This window comes from Salvelinus sp. IW2-2015, unplaced genomic scaffold (genome assembly GCF_002910315.2).
Source record: "Salvelinus sp. IW2-2015 unplaced genomic scaffold, ASM291031v2 Un_scaffold2437, whole genome shotgun sequence".
NCBI classification, from domain to species: domain Eukaryota; kingdom Metazoa; phylum Chordata; class Actinopteri; order Salmoniformes; family Salmonidae; genus Salvelinus; species Salvelinus sp. IW2-2015.
Window position 1 is genome coordinate 11,860 of NW_019943758.1, and position 22,128 is coordinate 33,987.

A 22,128-nucleotide genomic window follows, 5' to 3' on the forward strand; every position below is an offset into this window, starting at 1 on the left:
GGTGTGACCAGAGAGATATACTTGCTGGAGCGCTTGCTACAGGTTGGTGCTGCTATGGTGACCAGCGAGCTGAGATAAGGGGGGACTATACCTAGCAGGGTCTGTAGATGACCTGGAGCCAGTGGGTTTGGCACGAGTATGAAGCGAGGCCAGCCAATGAAGCGTGCAGGTCGCAGTGGTGGGTAGTATATGGGGCTTTGGTGATAAAAACGGATGGCACTGATTAGACTGCATCCACTTTATTGAGTAGGATATTGGAGGCTATTTTGTAAATGACATCGCCGAAGTCGAGGATCGGTAGGATGGTCAGTTTTATGAGGGTATGTTTGGCAGCATGAGTGAAGGATGCTTGTTGCGAAATAGGAAGCCAATTCTAGATTTAACTTTGGATTGGAGATGTTTGATGTGAGTCTGGAAGGAGAGTTTACAGTCTAACCAGACACCTAGGTATTTGTAGTTGTCAGAACCGTCCAGAGTAGTGATGTTGGACGGGCGGGCAGGTGCAGGCAGCGATCGGTTGAAGAGCATCTCCACCCCGCTGATTCTCAACACTGGGGCCCCCACAAGGGTGCGTTCTCAGCCCTCTCCTGTACTCCCTGTTCACCCATGACTGCGTGGCCATGCACGCCTCCATTCAATCATCAAGTTTGCAGACGACACTACAGTGGTAGGCTTGATTACCAACAACACGAGACCGGCCTACAGGAGGAGGTGTGGTGTCAGGAAAAATACCTCAGACTCAACGTCAACAAAACAAAGGAGATGATCGTGGACTTCAGGGAACAGCAGAGGGAGCACCCCCTTATCCACATCGACAGGACAGTAGAGGAGAAGGTGGAAAGTTTTAAGTTCCTCGGCCTACACATCACGGTCAAACTGAAATGGTCCACCCACACAGACAGCGTGGTGAAGAAGGCGCAACAGCGCCAATTCAACCTCAGGAGGCTGAAGAAATTTGGCTTGTCACCGAAAACACTCACAAACTTTTACAGATGCACAATCGAGAGCATCCTGTCGGGCTGCAACCACAAGGCTCTCCAGAGGGTTGTGAGGTCTGCAGAACGCATCACCGGGGGCAAACTACCTTCCCTCCAGGACACCTACACCACCCGATGTCACAGGAAGGCCATAAAGATCATCAAGGACAACAACCACCCAAGCCACTTCCTGTTCACCCCGCTATCATCCAGAAGGCGAGGTCAGTACAGGTGCATCAAAGCAGGGACCGAGAGACTGAAAAACAGCTTTCTATCTCAAGGCCATCAGACTGTTAAACAGCCACCACTAACATTTAGCGGCCGCTGCCAACATACTGACTCAACTCCAGCCACTTTAATAATGGGAATTGATGGAAATTATGTAAAAATGTACCACTAGCCCCTTTAAACAATGCCACTTAATATAATGTTTACATACCCTACATTACTCATCTCATATGTATATGTGTATACTGTACTCTATATCATCTACTGCATCTGCCATCTTTATGTTATACATGTATCACTAGCACTTAAACTATGCCACTTTATGTTTACATACCCTACATTACTCATCCCATATGTATATACTGTACTCTATACCCTCTACTGCATCTTGCCTGCCGTCTGTACCATCACTCATTCATATATCTTTATGTACATATTCTTTATCCCTTTACACTTGTGTGTATAAGTAGTAGTTGTGGAATTGTTAGGTTAGATTACTTGTTTGGTTATTACTGCATTGTCGGAACAGAAGCACAAGCATTTCGCTACACTCGCATTAACATCTGCTAACCATGTGTATGTGACAAATAAAATTTGATTTGATTTGATAGGGCAAGTAAAATGGTCAGAGTGAGGTGTTCTCTCATTTATATCTGGAAGTAGCTAGCAAGCTAGCAAGTTAGTTTTGGTGCTTGACTGCCGTTGTGAAGTCAGAACTCTTGGATCAACCCTACTCCTCRGCCAGAGCGTCCAGTGTGCGCGCTAAACGCTCCGAGAGCAAAACACTCTGAATTTACGAATAGACAATCTGACACTGCTCTGAATTTACGAATAGACAATCTGACACTGCTCTGAATTTACGAATAGACAATCTGACACTGCTCTGAATTTACGACAGCCCAGAGCACACTCTGAGCACTCTCTGGCACTCCAGAGAGAATTTACAAACGCACCCGAAGTATCACATGTGAAGTGTTCCAAAACTACATGGTTTTACATGATTTCACATGTGAAAGGGTGTGATCATTTGAAAATTCACATGTGAAACTTGTGAAAGTGTTCCAAAACATTTCATTTCCCACTTGTGGAATCATTAGTTTTTTTCCATAATGGGGGCAATTAAAAGTGATACTCTTCAAGAATTAATGGATATGATTAATTGAAATTAATTTAATTGGAAATCTCAGATTGCACCTTTAAAATAAAGTACAGTAAGTATAAAGTATTTGGTAATCAGTAACATGAATATGGCATGTTGTTATTTATTTCAAGCTAATATTGGTGCAATGTGACTTTCTTTGTTGTAGTGCTGAATACACACATCAACTCTGGACACTCTGAAGATGATGATGGTAGATATTTGTTCACTTCATCAAGCCTCCATCTCTAAATGCTTCTTCCTATTTCTTTATTTGTGATTTTTAAAGTTGATTTTGGCTGGACATATTTAGAGTTTTTGTGTCTCGAAATAACATGTGAAAGGCAATTGTATCATCCTGGTTTGATTTTGTGCAGGAGTGGTGAAGGCTGTTCTGACCATACACCCCAACAGCTCCCAGATATTCAGTGGAGAGTCTGTCACTCTCAGATGTGTCATACAGGGGGGAGGAGTCACTGACTGGGAGTACAGATGGTTAACACCCAGTCCAGATCAATGTTCACAGAGAGAACATGAATGTATTATCAGTGCAGCTGAGTTTTCCCACAGTGGTGACTACAGATGTCTGGGTTCACATCAACAGCAGGATTCTAAATGGAGTGATGCAGTCACACTGACAGTGACACGTACGTCTTCTAATCTCTCATTCACATCTGTGCCTCCATTCTTATAACCACTTGAATATGGGCCCCATTTTAAGGATGCTGTTTAGTTGTTTTAAAAATGTATGTTGTGTGTTTCTGCAGCTCTGCCCAAAGCTACACTGACTGTAGAACCAAACCCTGTGTTCCCTGGAGAGACAGTTACTCTGATGTGTTCAGTAGGGTCTGACAGTATCTGTAACTATCAGTGGTACAAAGACAGGAATGATAATGTAGTATCCCAGTCTGTCAGACACACTATAACAGGAGACACCCTCACCATCAGTAGAGCTGCTGAGTCTGACCAGGGTCTCTACTGGTGTCAGGGAGAGATCCRGTCCAGATCCATATCAATCATCAGTGATCTTGTCACCATCACTATGAATGGTGAGTAACTTTGTAGTGTGTTTTGTTGTCATAAAGATGGACACTATTTATTTTGAGTCAATCATTGTCTTTTTGTCAGTATTCTTAGTTATAATAACAACAATACAGGTAACTGCTAAAATTAAGGAAGCATCAACATCAAGTGTCTTAATAGAGTTTTGGGCCTCTAGCCAGAACAGATTCTAAGTGTCTGTGGTGTTTTGTTGATGGTGGTGGAAMACGCTGTCTCAGGCGTCGCTCCAGAATGTCCCCTAAATGGTCAATTGGGTTGAGATCTGGTGACTGAGATGGCCATGACATATGATTATCATCGTTGTTATGCTCATCAAACCATTCAGTGACCACTCGTGCCCTGTGGATGGGGGATATTGTCATCCTATGGGGGATATAACCTTGGTAGCCAAAATAATGGGCAACTGCGCCTGTCCATTATTTTTATACATGACCCTAAGCATGATGGGATGTTCATTGCTTAGGAATTGCTCAGGAACCACACCTGTGTGGAAGCACCTACTTACAATATATGTTGTATCCCTCATTGACTCAAGTGGATCCTTTATTTAGCCAGTTACCTGTAAATGTAGTTTTTGTCTAATTTCATATAATAATTAAATAAATATGGTTATCATACTTTGGAAAGTGTGGTGCACCAACTGCATTTAATCATGATAGAGCAGATTCTATGTATGAATCAACTAACTACATTTAATCATGATAGAGCAGATTCTATGTATGAATCAACTAACTACATTTAATCATGATGGAGCAGATTCTTATGTATGAATCAACTAACACATTAAATCATGATAGAGCAGATTCTATGTATGAATCAACTAAACTTCATGTGTCTTTCCACAGCTCTGTCTGTGGCCTCAGTGAGTGTCTCTCCTCAGGGCTCCTCTACTCTGGAGAGACAGTCAGTCTGCAGTGTGTCATACCAGGCTACACAGACTGGACGTACTACTGGTACAAAAACAACCAACACCTTCCCAGTCAGACCAGTAAAGCCATAGATATCACCATCCACACCACTCAGACTGGTCAGGCTGGTCAGTACAGATGTGAGGGCTGAGGACAGATCAGCCCATAGGTCACAACCAGTGATGACATCACTATCAGTGTCACTGGTGAGTTCACTTTTGATTTTCCATCACTAACTGGACTTCCTAATTCTGAGTAAAACTTTTCTTTGCCTTTTGAAGAATAATTTGAAATAGCTACTCATGTATTCAGTTTAGGTAATGTGTTCACTTTATCTGTTCCATCACTAACTGGGCTCTTCTAATTCCGAATGTGATATTTTTTCACGTCTTCAAGACAGGTAATATCTAATCTGTGATGTGTTTCCTCAGCTCTGCCCAAAGCTACACTGACTGTGAACCAAACCCTGTGTTCCCTGGAGAGACAGTTACTCTGATGTGTTCAGTAGGTCTGACAGTTACTGGAACTATCAGTGGTACAAAGACAGGAATAATAATGTAGTATCCCAGTCTGTCAGACACACTAAACAGGAGACACCCTCACCATCAGTAGAGCTGCTGAGTCTGACCAGGGTCTCTACTGGTGTCAGGGAGAGATCCAGTCCAGATCCATATCAATCATCAGTGATCTGTCACCATCACTATGAATTGTGAGTAGCTTTGTAGTGTGTTTTGTTGTCATAAACTTGGACACTATTTATTTTGAGTCAATCATTGTATTTTTGTCAGTATTCTTAGTTATAATAGCAACAATACAGGTAAGTGCCAAAATAAAGGAAGCAACAATATGAAGTGTCTTAATAGGGTTTTGGACCTCTAGCCAGAAAGCTTCAATGCATAGATTCTAAGTGTCTGTGGTGTTTTGTTTGATGGTGGTGGAAACGCTGTCTCAGCGTCGCTCCAGAATCTCCCATAAGTGGTTTATTAGGTTGAGATCTGGTGACAGATGGCCATGGCATATCGTTTACGTAATTTTCATGCTCATCAAACCATTCAGGCAGTACTTGTTCCCTGTGGATGGGGGATTGTCATCCTATGGGGCATAGCCATGGTAGCCAAAACAATGGACAAGTGGACCTGCCCAGTATTGTTATACATGACCTAAGCATGTTAGGTTGTTAATTGCTCTAGTTAACTCAGGAACCACTCTTGTGTGGAAGCACCTGCTTCAATACACTTTGTATCCTCATTGACTCATGAGGGTTCCTTTATTTGCCAGTTACCTATAAATTCCTTTTTCCTCATTATATAATTAAATACATGTGGTGATTGTTGCACTAACTGCATTTAATCATGATAGAGCAGATTCTATGTATGAATCAACTAACTTCATGTGTCTTTCCACAGCTCTGCCTGTGGCCTCAGTGAGTGTCTCTCCTCGGGGTTCCTCTACTCTGGAGAGACAGTCAGTCTGCAGTGTGTCATACCAGGCTACACAGACTGGACGGTACTACTGTCCAAAAAACAACCAACACCTTCCCAGTCAGACCAGTAAAGCATGATATCACCATCCCCATCACTCAGACTGGTCAGGCTGGTCAGTACAGATGTGAGGGGCTGAGGACAGATCGCCCCAAGGTCACAACCCAGTGATGACATCACTATCAGTGTCACTGGTGAGTTCACTTTGATTTTACTCACTAACTGGACGTTCCTAATTCTGCAAAAACTTTTCTTTGCCTTTGAAGAATAATTTAATAGCTACTCATGTATTCAGTTTAGGTAATGTGTTCACTTTATCTGTTCCATCACTAAGAGCTCTTCTAATCCGAATGTGATATTTTTTCCGTCTTAGGATAGGTAATATCTAAAACTGTGATGTGTTTCACAGCTCTGCCAAAGCTACACTGACTGTAGACCAAACCCTGTGTTCCTGGAGAGACAGTTACTCTGACGTGTTCAGTAGGTCTGACAGTATGGACTATCAGTGGTACAAAGACGGAATGATAATGTAGTATCCCAGTCTGTCAGACACACTATAACAGGAGACACTCCTCACCATCAGTAGAGCTGCTGAGTCTGACCAGGGGTCTCTACTGGTGTCAGGAGAGATCCAGTCCAGATCCATATCAATCATCAGTGGATCTGTCACCACACTATGAATGGTGGAGTAACTTTGTGTGTGTTTTGTTGTCATAGAGATGGACACTATTTATATATACACTGAGTGTACAAAACATGAGGAACACCTTTCTAATATTGCGTTGCACCCCCTCTTGCCCTCAGAACAGCCTCAATTCATTGGGCATGACTCTTAAAATGTTTCGAAAGTGTTGTTTGCCCATGTTGACTCCAATCTTCCCACAGTTGTGTCCAGTTGGCTGGATGTCCTTTTGTTGGTGTACCAATGTTGATGCATACGAGAAACTGTTAAATGTAAAAAACCCGGCAGTGTTGCAGTTCTTGACACACTCAAACCGGTGCACCTGGAACCTACTCCAGACCCCGTTCAAAGGCACTTAATCTTTTGTCTTGCCCAGTCACCCTCTGAATGACAAACACACACAATCCATGTCTCAATTGTCTCAAGGTTTAAAAATCTTCTTTAACCTTTCTCCTCCCTTTCATCTACACTAATTGAAGTGGATTAAACAAGTGACATCAATAAGGGATCATAGCTTTTACCTGGTCAGTCATGGAAGAGCAGGTGTTCCTAATGTTGTGTACACTCAGTTTTAAGTAGACATGGTCTGTGTGCAAATGTTCCCTCTAAATCACTCTACTGTACTTACGACAAGGAGGTGACTGAAAATGTTGTTGTTTAATTCAAGAAACCACTTTACCAAAAATAAATACATTATAATACAATACCATTATTAGCGAATCAGACGCTCTGCCTATTGGCTATTAACTTATTCAAGACCGCCTCAAAATACAACACTGCCCTTTGACAACTCTTTACCTAACTCCTTTTTCAAGATGGCTAGAAATGCACACATGTTGTGCTCTTGTAGGAAGCCACCACTCCCCCATTGTTCAATGGCTCAGATCCATATTTTAATGTGCAATGGCTATTTGCATATAGGCCTACTGCATCTCTGATTGGTTATGGCGCACCAGTCTGTGTAGAATATGGGCTGAGTTGTGCCTGTCAGTGTAATACAATTCTACACCAGTGTGCTCTGCCAACAGGAAAAGCTCTTGCACAGTTAGTTTTGCAACTATGGCTTGCATAGTTCGTGTTGTTTCGGTATGTTATATTGAAAGTGGCTAACATTGGTTGATTCGATCAAAATCCCCACACTAGAGAGCAACGTTGATAGTGTTAACTAAATGGAAAATAATCTCATGCTTCTCTGCTTGGGCTATATATCTCATGCACATTGTAGTTCCCCGGCCCGCCTGTGCACAGTTTTGAGGGGACATTTCCGGTGTGTATGTAAATCCAAAGTAAAGTTACCATTTTACCTACTAAAGTAAGACCCTACATTGGAAAGATTGGTGCTCTGACTGCATTTGTCTTCATATTTAACTGTGTTTCCACAGCTCTGCCCAGAGCCTCAGTGAGTATCTCTCCTCAGTTTGTCCTCTACCCTGGAGATACAGTCACTCTGCRGTGTGACATATCAGACTACACAGACTGGACTTACCACTGGTTTATAGACAAGCAACTGCTTCCCAGTCCGACCAGAAAAACCATCACCATCTCTCTGCCTGACCAGGCTGGTCAGTACAAGTGTGTTGGGAGGAGGAGAGGTCGGCCCCAGAAGTCATATCACAGCTTTTCTCTCCCTATCGTCGTCACCGGTGAGTACATACCTTTCCATAATTTACCTAGGGATGAAAAACTATCTTTGCTTGATTAACAATCCGACATGTCAGTCCTTACCCGCCCTGCTGATAAGGGTGGGTCGGTTGTACTCATGGATTGGACAGTTTATATAAATGAGTGTCAGAAGTCATATCTCAGCTTTTCTCTCCCCATCATCATCATCACTGGAGAGCTCACTGTTTGTCTTCAATCTGGACTATGTAAATTCAGAGCCAATGAGGGTTAATATAAATACAGATATATACACTGTAAATTCTAACTGAATGGAGTCAACATATGTCAAATATACTTTTATCACAATGTTACAGCAACAGCTGAATCACCAGGCAGGTATCMAKATGTTTTCTGCTCTGTTTCCTCAGCTCTGCCCAAAGCTACACTGACTGTAAAACCCAACCCTGTGTTCCCTGGAGAGACAGTTACTCTGATGTGTTCAGTGGGGTCTGACAGTAGCTGGAGCTATCAGTGGTACAAAGACAGGAATGATAATGTAGTATCCCAGTCTGGTTACAGTAACATTGGAGTCTCTCACATCAGTAGAGCTGATGTGTCTGACCAGGGTCAGTACTGGTGTAAAGGAAACAGAGTGTCTAGACCCACATCTTCACAACCAAGTGATCCTGTCACTCTCACTGTAAAAGGTAAATTACTTTGTTCTGTTCTCTCTTTTGTCATACAGATAGACTCTGTTGTTGTTGTTGGTGAGTCAATCATGTTTAATTTATCAAGCAAGATATTGAACCCTGCCCATGACTCCTTGCTTAATAAAGGGTTAAATTTACTGCCTACAACTCAGTGCAACGATTTAGAGGTACAGCAAGGTAGATGTAACCGATGTGAAATGGCTAGCTAGTTAGCGGTGGTGCGCGCTAATAGCGTTTCAATCGGTGACGTCACTCGCTCTGAGACCTGAAGTAGTGGTTCCCCTTGCTCTACAAGGGCCGTGGCTGTTGTGGAGCGATGGGTAACGATGCTTCGTGGGTGTCAGTAGTTGATGTTTAGCTTCCGTCGCTGGTTCGAGCCCAGCAGAGGGTCTCTGGTTCGAGCCCAGCAGAGGGTCCCTGGTTCGAGCACCAGCAAGGTTCTGTTGACCAGTACGCGAGAAGGGAACGGGAAGCTAAATGTTACATAACAGTAAAGTTTTAGAAACAAATCGATATATTTCAACTGAACATGCTCTCACCGACACATATCCGACCCTTTTAAAAGTAGAGAGACAGTTTACTCCAGCCAATCACAATCACTTCTTCATGAAGCTGGTGCAAAAAGCACCCACATCCACTTTACTCTTGTTGAGCACCTGAGATTTACTATGCAAACCAGCCACACGTCAAATCATTCTGATTTTGTACGTGAGTAAATGTTCAAACACACACCCAAAAACTGACGTAGTTAGTCTCGGCCCAATTGTAAAGCAAACCACCAATTTTGTCCCTACGTTATATGGCATCGGAACACTACCCCATAGAGAGGTTACACGCGCCAATGAGTAATCGGTAAAAGAGAAGGCACTGACACTGGATATCTCTTACAATTTAAAGATCTGCTGGCTCTGTCTCAACGAGACTTATCTGAAAGCATCTAGTGAATATTCGTTCCGCTATTCATTGAAATGTTTGAGGCCATGTACCAAACTGTATTATGATACATGCATCCGTCACTCATAGTGTTTTATATTATACTCTTAAATTAACCAAAATCAAGCCACACCCGCATAGACTCTACAGACACCGTGTTTGGCCCTTGAACACTTTTCAAGTGTCTATGCCACAGCCACACCTCGTCTCAAGTGTAGTTCTTTTGCATCGCACAAAAACAAAAAAACAAAATAAAACCCAGAAAAAGTCAATCGATGTACGACATTTTCTGTGTTGCTGTAGACTATTCTGCCTCGACCTGGATTAATCAGTTCCACCATCAAGAGGAATCAATGCAGCAGATCAATCTCATGTTTTCCAGATGCATCAACACACGTTTCTGATATCCAAAGATTATCACCAACAGCTACGCTGAGTTCTGTCAAAAGACATATTACAGGAGCAGTGGAACACTGAGCTTCTGTTATGAGTCTTCTGAGGACAGTTTTACTCGGTACAGACACAGATGAGAGCCTCTACACCCCGCAGTAACCACAACCTCCGGATACCTAACTACAGCTCGGGCTCATGTCTCTGCTGGAGCGACAGTACTGGGTCAGAGCTGAGAGGAGACCCAGTTACTACACCCGTACAGCCAGTCTGTCTAAAGACAGAGGTAAAAGCAGTAATAGTACGGGGCCTCTAAAAACACAGTCTTCAGTGACCAATACCGTAGTTTCCCTATAAGAGAGGGAGAAGACGAGTGAGAATCTGTGTGCCCTTATGCAAATCCTTCTCTGTACCTAACTGCTAGTCTAAAAAAGCAAAGGAAAAGGGTTAGACACTATGTGCTCCTACACCTCGCACACTCTACCCATCTAGTCTAAAGGAAGTAGGAAGAAGGGAGACTAGTTGTCGACTAACCTCTTCACTCACCACTGTCAAATGGAGAGGTAGCCAGACTGGAGTCTGCCTGTCCTCGACCTTAGTCCTCTGCTTGCTGCTAAGACTGAGTCTTAACATAGTCGTGACCCACTGAGAACGGAAAACGGGAGTCCCAAGAGCTGATGTAACTCCACTCACATGAGTACGCTTGCCTAAAGATGAGGAAGGGATAGACTGGTCTCACCTTCCTCCACGTCCTCTAAAGAGAGGACTGGGTAATCGCTGCTTTAGAAAATACAACTAGTATATGTATTTATCTAGTATTTTTGACTGTTTCGTATGTTCAGTTTGACTTTAATTCGAACGTTATAAAGCAGGTCTGAGTACAATTGAATTATTACATCCAGGTTTTCAGGTTTAAGTGTCTGTCTGTTCTGTGTCTGTGTCTGCCATAGATGCCATAGTCTGCCACCCTGCACGCGAGCTGTAAGAGAGTCGCTGGATTGGAGATAGTAGCGATGATGTGCTGTGATGATGTGTGATGAGTAGGGTTGTGTGTGTGTGTCGTCGTGTGTATGATCTGCTTGTTGTTAATAGATCAGAATGTCTGGAGTTAGTGTGTAGTAGGTCGTGGTCGTGTTGTAGTGCAGTGTACTTATGATCGATGCGTGGCGTGCTGTTCGCTGTTGACGATCTAGTGACGCTGGCGGGTAACGAGCGTGGGAAGAGCTAAGCGTCGCGCGTCAAAGAGCGTGCGTTGGGATCGCTTGGCGATGAGCGTGCCGTAGCACGTGTGTTGTGGAAGGGTCTATCGTAACTGCTGATCTGATACCTATCCAATGTAGCAGAATCTATCGCAGATAGCGTCTCGGCGTGAAAGTGGCGTAAGACTGAGCATAAGCCGAGTCGCGTGATGACGTGACAGGCGATGCGTAACCTGCGAAGCGTGCTGCCTGAGTAGTCTGTCGCGTGCCGTTCGCGTAGTGGCGGTGATACTGGGGCGTAACCGACGTGTGCGTCGCGTGACCTGCGTGGGGTTGCAGTAGCGATAGCGTGCGCAGCAGACCGGGAGGTCGTAATCTGGCCTGGGACCGTAAGTGCACGCTTTGGGCGTGTACGCTGCAGTGGCTCGGTGGTTAGCGTAGTGCGTAAGTGTACCGCACGTCGCCTTAATTCAAACAGAGTCCGGTGTGTCTTGTCTATCATCAAATGGTTCTATCTGCAATGGACATGAAGACTGCTAACTGATCATTCACACGTGAACACTGATGCCCTGGCTGGTTCACTACAACAAGCAGCCAGGAATGTGATGATATCTGAGTAGACGAAACATATAATAGAATAATCTCACTCTCTCTATCACTTCTTTTTACAGGTGACTGCAGGGTTCTCTGTCCAAATGCAGGTAAACTGCATGGAAAACTATACTTGAGAAGATATGGTTATGTAGCGTCTGATGTCTCTCTCAAAACTCCCCAGCTAGGAAATTTGATCCGTTAGGGTCAGAGTATTTAGTCATCTTTAAGTCCGACATTCGGACTCTGTCTTCTCTCGTTATCTATCAGGACACTCTGATGTCTTATGGCTTTAGGGATCTGTAATGAAATTTGCATTAAAATGAGGTGACTATCTTTCCCTTACTATGAGAACGCAGAGCAAGTCAATCCTACAGTAAATTCACCCTATGCTTCTGCTAATCATGAAATGTAATGGTAGTAATTTATTATGTCTTATGGTTTGGAATTTAAGCAATGTAAGCAGCTAAATAAAAGGTATTCCAGAAATAATCCTTATTCTTTCATCAAATGTTTCAGAGATATTGTTGGCAGAGAAGGGTGTATCATTCGTTATGAATAATTTCATCACAATATGTAAGTCATAATTTATAATTCATTTACATTTTGCTATAAAACTTGCTATACAGACAAAGAGCTACTGTCATTCATACCGTACATTTCAAAAGCAAAAATAATTATATAATTTAAAGACAAACCTACTTGAAATCAAATGTAAAGAACCAGGAATGATTGCCTGAGGAAACTAATAAACCGAACCTCGATTGGTTTTACTGTTATGCTATGTGAGAAGGAACAGTATCAAAAAGAAGAACAATAATTTGAATGCCAATCAAGTCAGAGGTACATTTCCCTTCCATGTTATTCTACTAGCATTTATTTTCAATGCTTTCTTTTTAAACTGGAGTCCGCTTACAAGACTTGACATGACACGACCACAACAAACCTATAGAAAAAAACATTTATTGGCGAATAAATATCCTTGCCCAAAACAGATAACTGTGTGCTGGTGAAGTGTACTACACGGCTACCTAACTTTTGTAGTCGACAATAGAAGTGACTGGAAGTCAAATTCCAAAAATACTAAAATGAGATAGATGTATTCTGTACCATTACAAATGTAGCATAGAAAAATGCCTATACAGCTTCAACGTAGATAGATGTATCTAGTAACCGTTAAATGTAGATAGATGTATCCGTCCCTTTACAAATTAGATAGAGATATTCCTAAATAACATTAAAATGTTAGATAGAAGTATAAGGACTATAAAATTTAATAAACATGTAAGATAGTGTATCCTATCATCATTACAACATGTAGAATAGAATGCGTGATCCTATAACCAATTTAAAAATGTAGATAGAATGTATCGCTAGGTATCCAATTAAACAATGTAGATAGAGTATCCCTGTAATCCTTCAAATGATAGATAGATTATCACTATACCGATCTACATAATGTAGAATAGATGTATATGTACCATTAGCAGTGTAGATAGATGTAAAGATCCGACTATAACAACTGACAATGCTAGATACGATGTATCCTATACCATTACAATGTAGATAGATGTAATCCTGTACCATTACAATTGTAGAATAGATGTATCCTGTAAACATTACAATGTAAGATATAGTCCATATATAGCATTACATGAGGTTAGATGTATCCTGTACCATTACAATGTAGATAAGTGTATCCTGTACCATTACAATGTAGAATAGATAGTATCCTGAGTACCATTAAATGTAGATTAGAATGTATTCTGTACCAATTAAAAGTACATAAATGATTCCTAGTAACCACGTTAAAATGTAGATTAGATGTATCCTGTAACACGTAAATGTAGGATAGATTTTTATTGGTTATTCCAACCTTTGGGTACCATTAACAATGGAGATAGATGTATTCTGTATCATTAAAATGTACAATAGAATTGGATCCTATTACAGTTAAAACTGTAGATAGAGTATCTGTACGATATAAATGTTAGATAGATGTATCCTATAAGCGATTAAAATGTGGACTAGATGTATCCTATAACATTACAATGTAGACTAGATGGTATCCTATACCAATCTACAATGCACAAGCATAGAATGTATCCGCTACGCAATCTACAATGTAGGATAGATGTACCCTATACCATTACAATGTAGATAGATGTATCAATGTACCATTACAGTGTAGAAGATTATCCATAGCATTGACAATGTAGTAGATGTATCCTATACCATTACAAATGTGAAATAGATGTATTCCTGTACCATTATCAATGTAGAGAATATCCTATAACATTAAAAAATGTGATAGATGTAACCTAATACGATTAAAATGATAGATCATTTTCTACGTTTTATTTAACGCACACAGACAAAGTTATACTTATGTCAAAAGGGAGAAACAATATTCAAGATCCATATCCTCAGAAACATATTCATGATAACCACTCACCATCATTATGAGTAGACCTTAGAAGGCTATTATCCAAATCACTATTGTGAGAAAAGGCTTGACTGGTAAAGGGAGTCAATTCAAAGTGGCCAATAACTAGACTGCAGGATGGGCTTTTGAAAATGTCTTTCATCTTCAGCACTGCCTCTCCTGTCTCTCCACTGTAGCTTCGGCCGGGTAATGAGCGCTGGTCGTGTGTTCATTAGTGTGGGACCTTGTAGAGGTAGAGTAGAAGGGTAGGCCTGCAAATCTGCCATTCAGCAGCACAACTCTTGACAATTTCAACCTCGCTTAATTCCTCAGTGGGTTGGCAGCGGTCTCTATTCCAAGTTTAACACTGGTGAAACACACAAACAGATTATAACCCTAGGGGGGAAGAGGCATGTAAATCAATGTCAAGAAAAAATCCACATAGATACTTTTAACTAGGATGTACAAAGGCAATTGGTATTATCAAATACAGTAATAAAAACAAAAAAACAAAAAAAGAAATAAAAATGAAAAAAAGAAGGAAAGAAGAAAAAAACAGTATCGGAAAAATCAAGAAACAAAAATGAAAAACGAACGCACAGAAACCAGATGAGTCAACAGACAAGAAAAAAAAAAGAAAGATTAAACAAAAGACCAAACGGAAAGAGAACACGAAATCATAGTGATACAATCGAAAGCTACAGGAAAGGGAAAAAATGAACAAAACGTAACAATAGAAAAAAATAAGAGATAAAATGGTACTAGGAAATCAAAAAGAAAGAAAACAACACCAGAATAATCAACCCACACACGAATAAAATAGAAACGAAGAGAAAGAATAGCATGCAGATAGGAGAGGAAGAAACGGGGGGGCTTTAAGGGGAGTACCAGAACGACTTAATCAGATACTGTACTCTTTTAACACAATCTAGAAAATAGAAATCAAATGAATGGCTGACAGGGAGCTCGGTGCCATAGGCGCCACAAAGAAAATAAAGGAAAAAAACTCATATAAGAAAAAAGTACGTAAGGAGCATAAAGACCGAGAATTAACCACTAGATAAAGGGAAAAAAGAAAAACACAAACAGAAAATAGAGAAGAGAGACAAAAAAAAAAAAAAAAAAAAAAAAAAAAAAAAAAAAAAAAAAAAAAAAAAAAAAAAAAAAAAAAAAAAAAAAAAAAAAAAAAAAAAAAAAAAAAAAAAAAAAAAAAAAAAAAAAAAAAAAAAAACAAAAACAAAAACCACAACAACAAAAAAAAAAATAAAAAACAAAAAATAAAAAAAAAAAAAAAAAAAAAAAAAAAAAAAAAAAAAAAAAAAAAAAAAAAAAAAAACAAAAAAAAAAAAACAGAAAAAAAAAAAAAAAAAAAAAAAAAAAAAAAAAAAAAAAAAAAAAAAAAATCGGACATAGAACGAATTAACAAAGCAGTGAATAAATGAAGAGCCATACTAAAACAACGCGAAAGCAAGAACGTGGCCGCATCTGTGTATATCGAACAGACAAAACCAGGAGACACAGACAGGCCAGCGACTATTCGAAATGAGGAACAACTAGATGATGTACCATTCTGTTGTTGGTAGTTATGCACAACAACCAATAATACCATCGACTTGCTACTTATGATTTTTGTATGAGATGTAGTTTATAGAAATTCATATTAGATTTCCCACTCAATACATCAGTTCGACTGAAATATATGAATCAAGTGCTATCATATGACTGTCCATGTCTATCCATTAACAAAATCGAGGGTAACGTCCGTACAAAAGGAATTTAAGTCATATGAGTGTTGCACATTCATTTATGTACATGGTTAAAAGTGCCAGACCTAGTTATGTAAAAATACATTGAAGATGTTCATATAAATTGATATTTGTTTATTTATTATGTTTATTTGGATCCCCGTTAGCTTTGCAGAAGCATAGCCTAACTTTCCTGGGTCACACAATGATAATATTGGTTATAAAGGTCTAATGTTAATTCTCTCCCTTGGTTGTTCTGATACTAAGGCAAATATAACAAGAGCCATCCTCTACATCTCCCCAGTAAAGGCAAAGGCATTTCTGCGTTCTAACAGGATCTGAAATCATGATGTTATAATGTGACCAAGAATGACTTCTAACTATCTTTCCAACACCAGTTTAAGCCGTGAAGTGGTCGCGTAGGAATTACAAAATTATTTTAGAAGAGAGGGAAGAAGGACCTGATTTTCAGACAGCAACAGGGTACCGCGAAGTTGACGTAAAGGAACTAAGAAAAGCAAATCCTTTAATGGTAATTTTTAAGTAAGACAATTATATCTGAGTATAATTTAGTAATGCCATTACCGTCGCTGCTCCACTTTATAATGACAAGTTTAGGAAGATCACACAGAGACTAATATTAGACGCAAGCTAGCTGGGGGGGGAGGATTGTGTTGCAGGAAGAGAACAGTTCACATAGTCATTTACTCTCGTGATGATCCTGTAATGACATTCATCCTTCTCAGTTTTCAGTCAAGGCCACCAATATTAACATATCAAGTATCTGTCTCTGAGGTAATAGTACAGGCTCTGACATGGCTTTTACTTCGTTTGGTCATATTTGAAATAAAGAATGATGCTAGTTTTTGAGTTAGTAGCAAACCGGCATTACTAGTGGGAATATAGTGTCTTGTGGGACGCGACAGACAAACAAAAACATAATACATTAAGTCACCTTCAAACTCCCTGAGGTAGGGCTATTAGCGAAAGATGTGTACTAATTCATCATTGACATGTAAGTGGCCTAGGTGGTTTAGTCTGTCTAGACACAACTGTTTACGCTAGCCTGTCTGTACTATTAACCCACATGAAACTTGGCCATGTCTGCCTACTGTTTGCGAACCACTACTACCATCTTATTAATTCAGTTATTGAACTGGCCTGTCTTACAACTGTGTTTTAAGCCAACTACTAAACATCATATTTAACCACATGAACTGGCCATGGTCTTACCACTGTTTACCATACTACCATCCTATTAACCACATGATGCCCTGTCTTCGCCTGTTTACACTGAACTACATTATAAAAACACATGAACTGGCCTGTCTTCCACTGTTTCCACTACTACCACTAATTACACACATGAACTGGCTGTTCCACTGTTTACCAAACTACGTACCTAATTCCTTAACCGACATGAACTGCCTGTTCTTCCACTGTTTACCATACTACCAAAAAATCTATTAAAACCACAATGAAACAGGCCTGATCTTCCACTGTTACACTACTGCACCATCTATGTAAACCACATGAACTGCCTGTCCTTCGCACCTGTATACCAACTACACTCAACAATCTAAGTTAACCGACATGAATCTGGAGTCTTCCACTGTTGTACCACTTACTTAAATCCATCTATTACCACATGAACGCCTGTCTTCCCACTGTTTTACCAACTAACTCCGAGATCTATTAAACACATGAACTGGCCTGGTCTATCACCACTGTTTACCACTTCTTACCATCCTACTTTAACCCACAATGACTGGCCTGTCTTCCACTGTTTACCACTCCCCAACCATCTATTACAGGCACATGAACTGGCCTGTCTTCACTGTTTACCCACTACTACGATCCTATGTAAACCACACTGAACTGGCTGCTCTTCCACTGTTTACCAATAACTAACGCATATTAAACAAAAATGACACTGGCCTGTCTTCCTACTGTTTACCACTACGGACCAAATGCTATGTAGACGACACATGAAATGGCCTGTCTTACACACTGTTTAGCCACTACTAGACCATATATTAACCGACATGAACTGGCCTGTCTTCCACTGTTTACCACTCCTACCCATCTATTAACGGGAAATGAACTGGCCTGTATTCCCCTGTTTACACACTACTACCATCTATTAACAATTACTGGCTGTTTTTCTAGTAGTATGTAACGTCGCAACTACTAGCACCAAGCTATAACACGACATTGACCTGGCTTTCTCCCATCTGTTTACCACTACCTGACAGGAAACAATACTGAGTTAACCCGAGGAGGAAGCGGGCCTGTCTTCACACACTGAGAGAGTGATTACCACTACTACCGCATCGCTATTAACCATTAATGAACTGGCCTCTTTCCACTGTTTACCACTACTTAACATCTATTATCCACATGACTGGCCCTGTCCTTCCACTGTTTACCACTACTACATACTTATTAAGCAGCACATGAAGCCTGTCCCTTCCACTGTTATACGCACTACTACATCTATTAAACCAACTAAATGACGGCTTCTGTCTTCCACTTGTTTCCCACTACGAATCTATTAACCACATGAACTGGCGTCTTAGACACTGTTTACCACCTGATAACCATCTATAATAAACACATGATACTGGCCTGTCTTCCCACTGTTTACCAACTACTACCGAATCTCTTAATCAATGAACATAAGGCCTGTCTTACAAAGCTGTTTAGATACCAACTACTACAATCTATTAACCTACATGAACTGGCCTTGTTTCCAATGCTTTTACCACTAACTACATCGTATTAACCAGATAATGAACTGGCCTGTCTTCCACTACATACCATCTATTAAGCCAAATGCAACATGGCCTGTCTTAAAAATATTACAACTACTACCATCTATTAACCACAAATATGGCCTTCTTAAAAAAAAACTACTACATCTATTAACCACATAGAACTGGCTGTCCTTCCAACTGTTTACCCACTACTAACCATTCTTATTATACAACATGAAAAGAAAGTCTTCCACTGTTGACCACTACTAGCTACCATCTATTAACCCACATGAACTGGCCTGTCTTACCCGTAGTATTACCTAATAAAACTATCCGATACTATTAACACACATGAACCGGCCTGTTCATTCATCTGTTTACTCACCTACTACGCATCTAAAACCACATGAACTAAGGCCTGTCATTCCACTGTTTTACCACTATACGCATACTATTGAACAAATGAAGAACGGCCTAGTCTCCACTGTTTACATACTTACATGCTATAACCACATGAAAGCTGGCCGAGTCTTCCACTGTTTTACCACCTACTACCCAATCTACTTAACAACAAAATCATGAACTGGCCTGTCTGTCTACTGTTTTAACCACTAACTACCATCTATTAACGCAACACATGACTGGCACTCTCTCCACGGTTTACACACTATCCTACTATTTAACCGACAATAAGAACTGGCCCTGTTTTACCGTCTACTCCTATATAACCATGGTGGCTCAGGGGTAATGGTAAGACTGTCATGAGTCCTGATATATATCAAGAACACCGATCTGTCTGTGTATTCGTTCTGTCCCTGTCTGTCTTTCTGTCTGTACTGTCTGTCTGTCTGTTGTCTGTCTGTCTGTCTGTCTTCTGTCTGTCTGTCTAGTCTGTCCTGTCCTGTCCTCTATCTGTCTGGTCTGTCTGTCTTGTCTGTCTGTCTGTCGTCTGTCTGTCTGTCTGTCTGTACTGTCTGTCTGATCTGTCTAGTCTGTCTGTCTGATGGAAGAACAGCTCGTTTCCTTCAGAATGCTGCAGAGCCAACGCCTGCCAACTATCAGTAGAATACCATTCACCGTCGGAATAGCAGGGCAGCCTAGTAAATAATAACCAACCATCCTCGTGAGCTGTAGAGCAAAAGCAGGAGCATCCACCTATTTACTGTTCAATGACTACTAGCCTGTTGGGATATGTTGCCTGTATAATGTTACAGAGGCCCAATGGAGTATAAATTAGATATGTATAGAATCCACGGTCCATAAATGATATCTTGTCAAGAGAGGAATGAGGGACAGGTTACGAGAAAAAAGAAGAGTGGAGAGGAATCGAGAGCAGCGAGGAATTCCAGAGGGAGGAGGGAGGGCGGGGCGTACCTGACATACAACAGAAAATAAAAAGACAAAAGAAAGCAACAAGTGATTGGTGTTTTGCTGGTACTGAGCGAATAAAGGAAACCACAGATAATCATCAGAAGCTGTGGTTTGTGTCCCACAGAGAAGAGGCTAAATGAGGAAGGTCCAACAGGGAGAGCAATGAATCAAGACAATAGAAAGAAAAAAGAAAGATGGAGAAGATCTTCCAAACGACCTAATACAAAGCTCACAACGGCTAGATCAAAATTAATAAAAGAAGGAGACAACAACAGCACACTTGGAAGAAATCTCGCCATATAAGATTAATGAGAAGAGAAACAGAGACTGAAAAGTGTGAAACGAAGTGCTTCCGTTCTGTTCTTCGATACAACTTATATAATATTATGAGACACTAACAACCACGGAGGATGCCGGGGGAGGGTTTTAAAATTCATAGTCCATGCCACATTCAATCAGCGAAGAAAGAACCAGAATGATCGGAGTGTTGGTAAATGTTAGGATTAGTAAGTAACATGTAAGTTATTTCTCAGTAAGAGTAATTGTGTATGACCCATATAAGAGATAAAAGTAGGACGCCCATAAAATAGAAATTACTATAGGCAGCGGAGTACATGGGACCTTCTGCTGTTTCAACTATCAGAGTTAAAATGAGCAACAGCGAATCTGCCCTTCCTCTTGTTCTCGACTATAGATTATAGAGCCAAACTACTTACCACGATCGAAAGTACGGTGTCGCAAGAGTATCGCACACGCTGCTATCGCCGATCACTCGTGCATACTCTCAAGCTATGCATTAATGAGCAGGACTGCCTTCTTGTTCTCCCTATAGTTTAATGAGCCGATACTGCCTTCTTGTATCCCTATAGTTAATAGAGCAGACTGCCTTCTCTGTTAAAGAGATAGAGAGGACAAAGAGGGGTCATCTGCTCATCTGTTCTCACTATAGATTCATCGAGCAGACACTGCCATTCCTGTTCTCAACCACTATAGTTAATGAGCACGTACTGAGCCTTCCTTCTGTTCGTACCTATAGATTAATGAGGCAGAAACTGCCTTCTCTTTCTCGCTATAGCTTAAATGAGAGACTGCCTTCTCTGTCCACCTATAGCTTAGTGAGCCCGGTGCTTCTGTTCTCAACTCTATAGTTAATGACAGACCAGAACTGCCGTTCGTCCTGTTTCTCTCTAATAGCTTAAATGAGCAGACTGCCTTCCCCCAGATGGAGGAGACCATCCCGTACAACAGTAGTCCTCTCATTACGATAAAACTCCTTCTGCATTCTCGTTCTCCGTCTGTTGTTTCTTTTTCTATCTCATCTCCTCATTTCACATCTCATTTTCAGTTGTAGGAGTGAAGCATGAAGCAAATGTTCATCGCTTTCCGATGCTTCGAGGTTATGGAAGGAAAGAAATTAGCTCTCATACTGAAATAAGTGTTCGTTTAGAGGCAGGCACTTATGGGGAAGGATGCGTATATATCAGTAAGGATTTATTCTTGTCACAAAATCAGCTCCTATTCTCAGGATTGAACAGGCTGTGGGAGGTTGCTGTAGGTGGTGTAATAAGAGGGGAATGTGTCAATCAGAGTCCATTGTGCAGTGATTGACAGGCGACTGTGGAAGAAGAATGGAGTGCCACATTCTGGTCACGACTGGGCTGTTCGACTGACAGCTGCTGCATCCCCATGTCAGACCTGTCTGTCACTGCTCAGTCTGTCTGTAGCGTCTTCTCAGAAAATTGTCCAGTCGATATCTTCCCCTTCCGTCTAGCAAGCCAAACAAGTTCTGTCGAATTTGTTTGGCTTTTTCTTGCTTAGTATTTGGAAATGCGAAATGCATAGGAAGGGAAAAACCTTAATCGTGATTAGGAAGAATAGCGTTTCCATAAGAATTACAGTGATATTAATGTGAGGGATTTCACATTCTAAA

General features: G+C 40.8%; 1 protein-coding gene across 1 annotated transcript in view; it reads left to right on the top strand.

Moving 5' to 3' along the window:
* Nucleotides 1-138: 138 nt before the first annotated feature.
* LOC112073955 (Fc receptor-like protein 5) overlaps nt 139-22,128 on the top strand; it is a 26,932-nt gene continuing 4,942 nt past the window's right edge. The window contains exons 1-6 of the mRNA XM_070440340.1: nt 139-178; nt 2,721-2,990; nt 3,111-3,392; nt 7,859-8,119; nt 8,507-8,785; nt 11,062-11,092. Coding sequence (XP_070296441.1) covers nt 139-178; nt 2,721-2,990; nt 3,111-3,392; nt 7,859-8,119; nt 8,507-8,785; nt 11,062-11,092 — 1,163 coding nt within the window. The remainder of the gene's footprint in view (nt 179-2,720; nt 2,991-3,110; nt 3,393-7,858; nt 8,120-8,506; nt 8,786-11,061; nt 11,093-22,128) is intronic.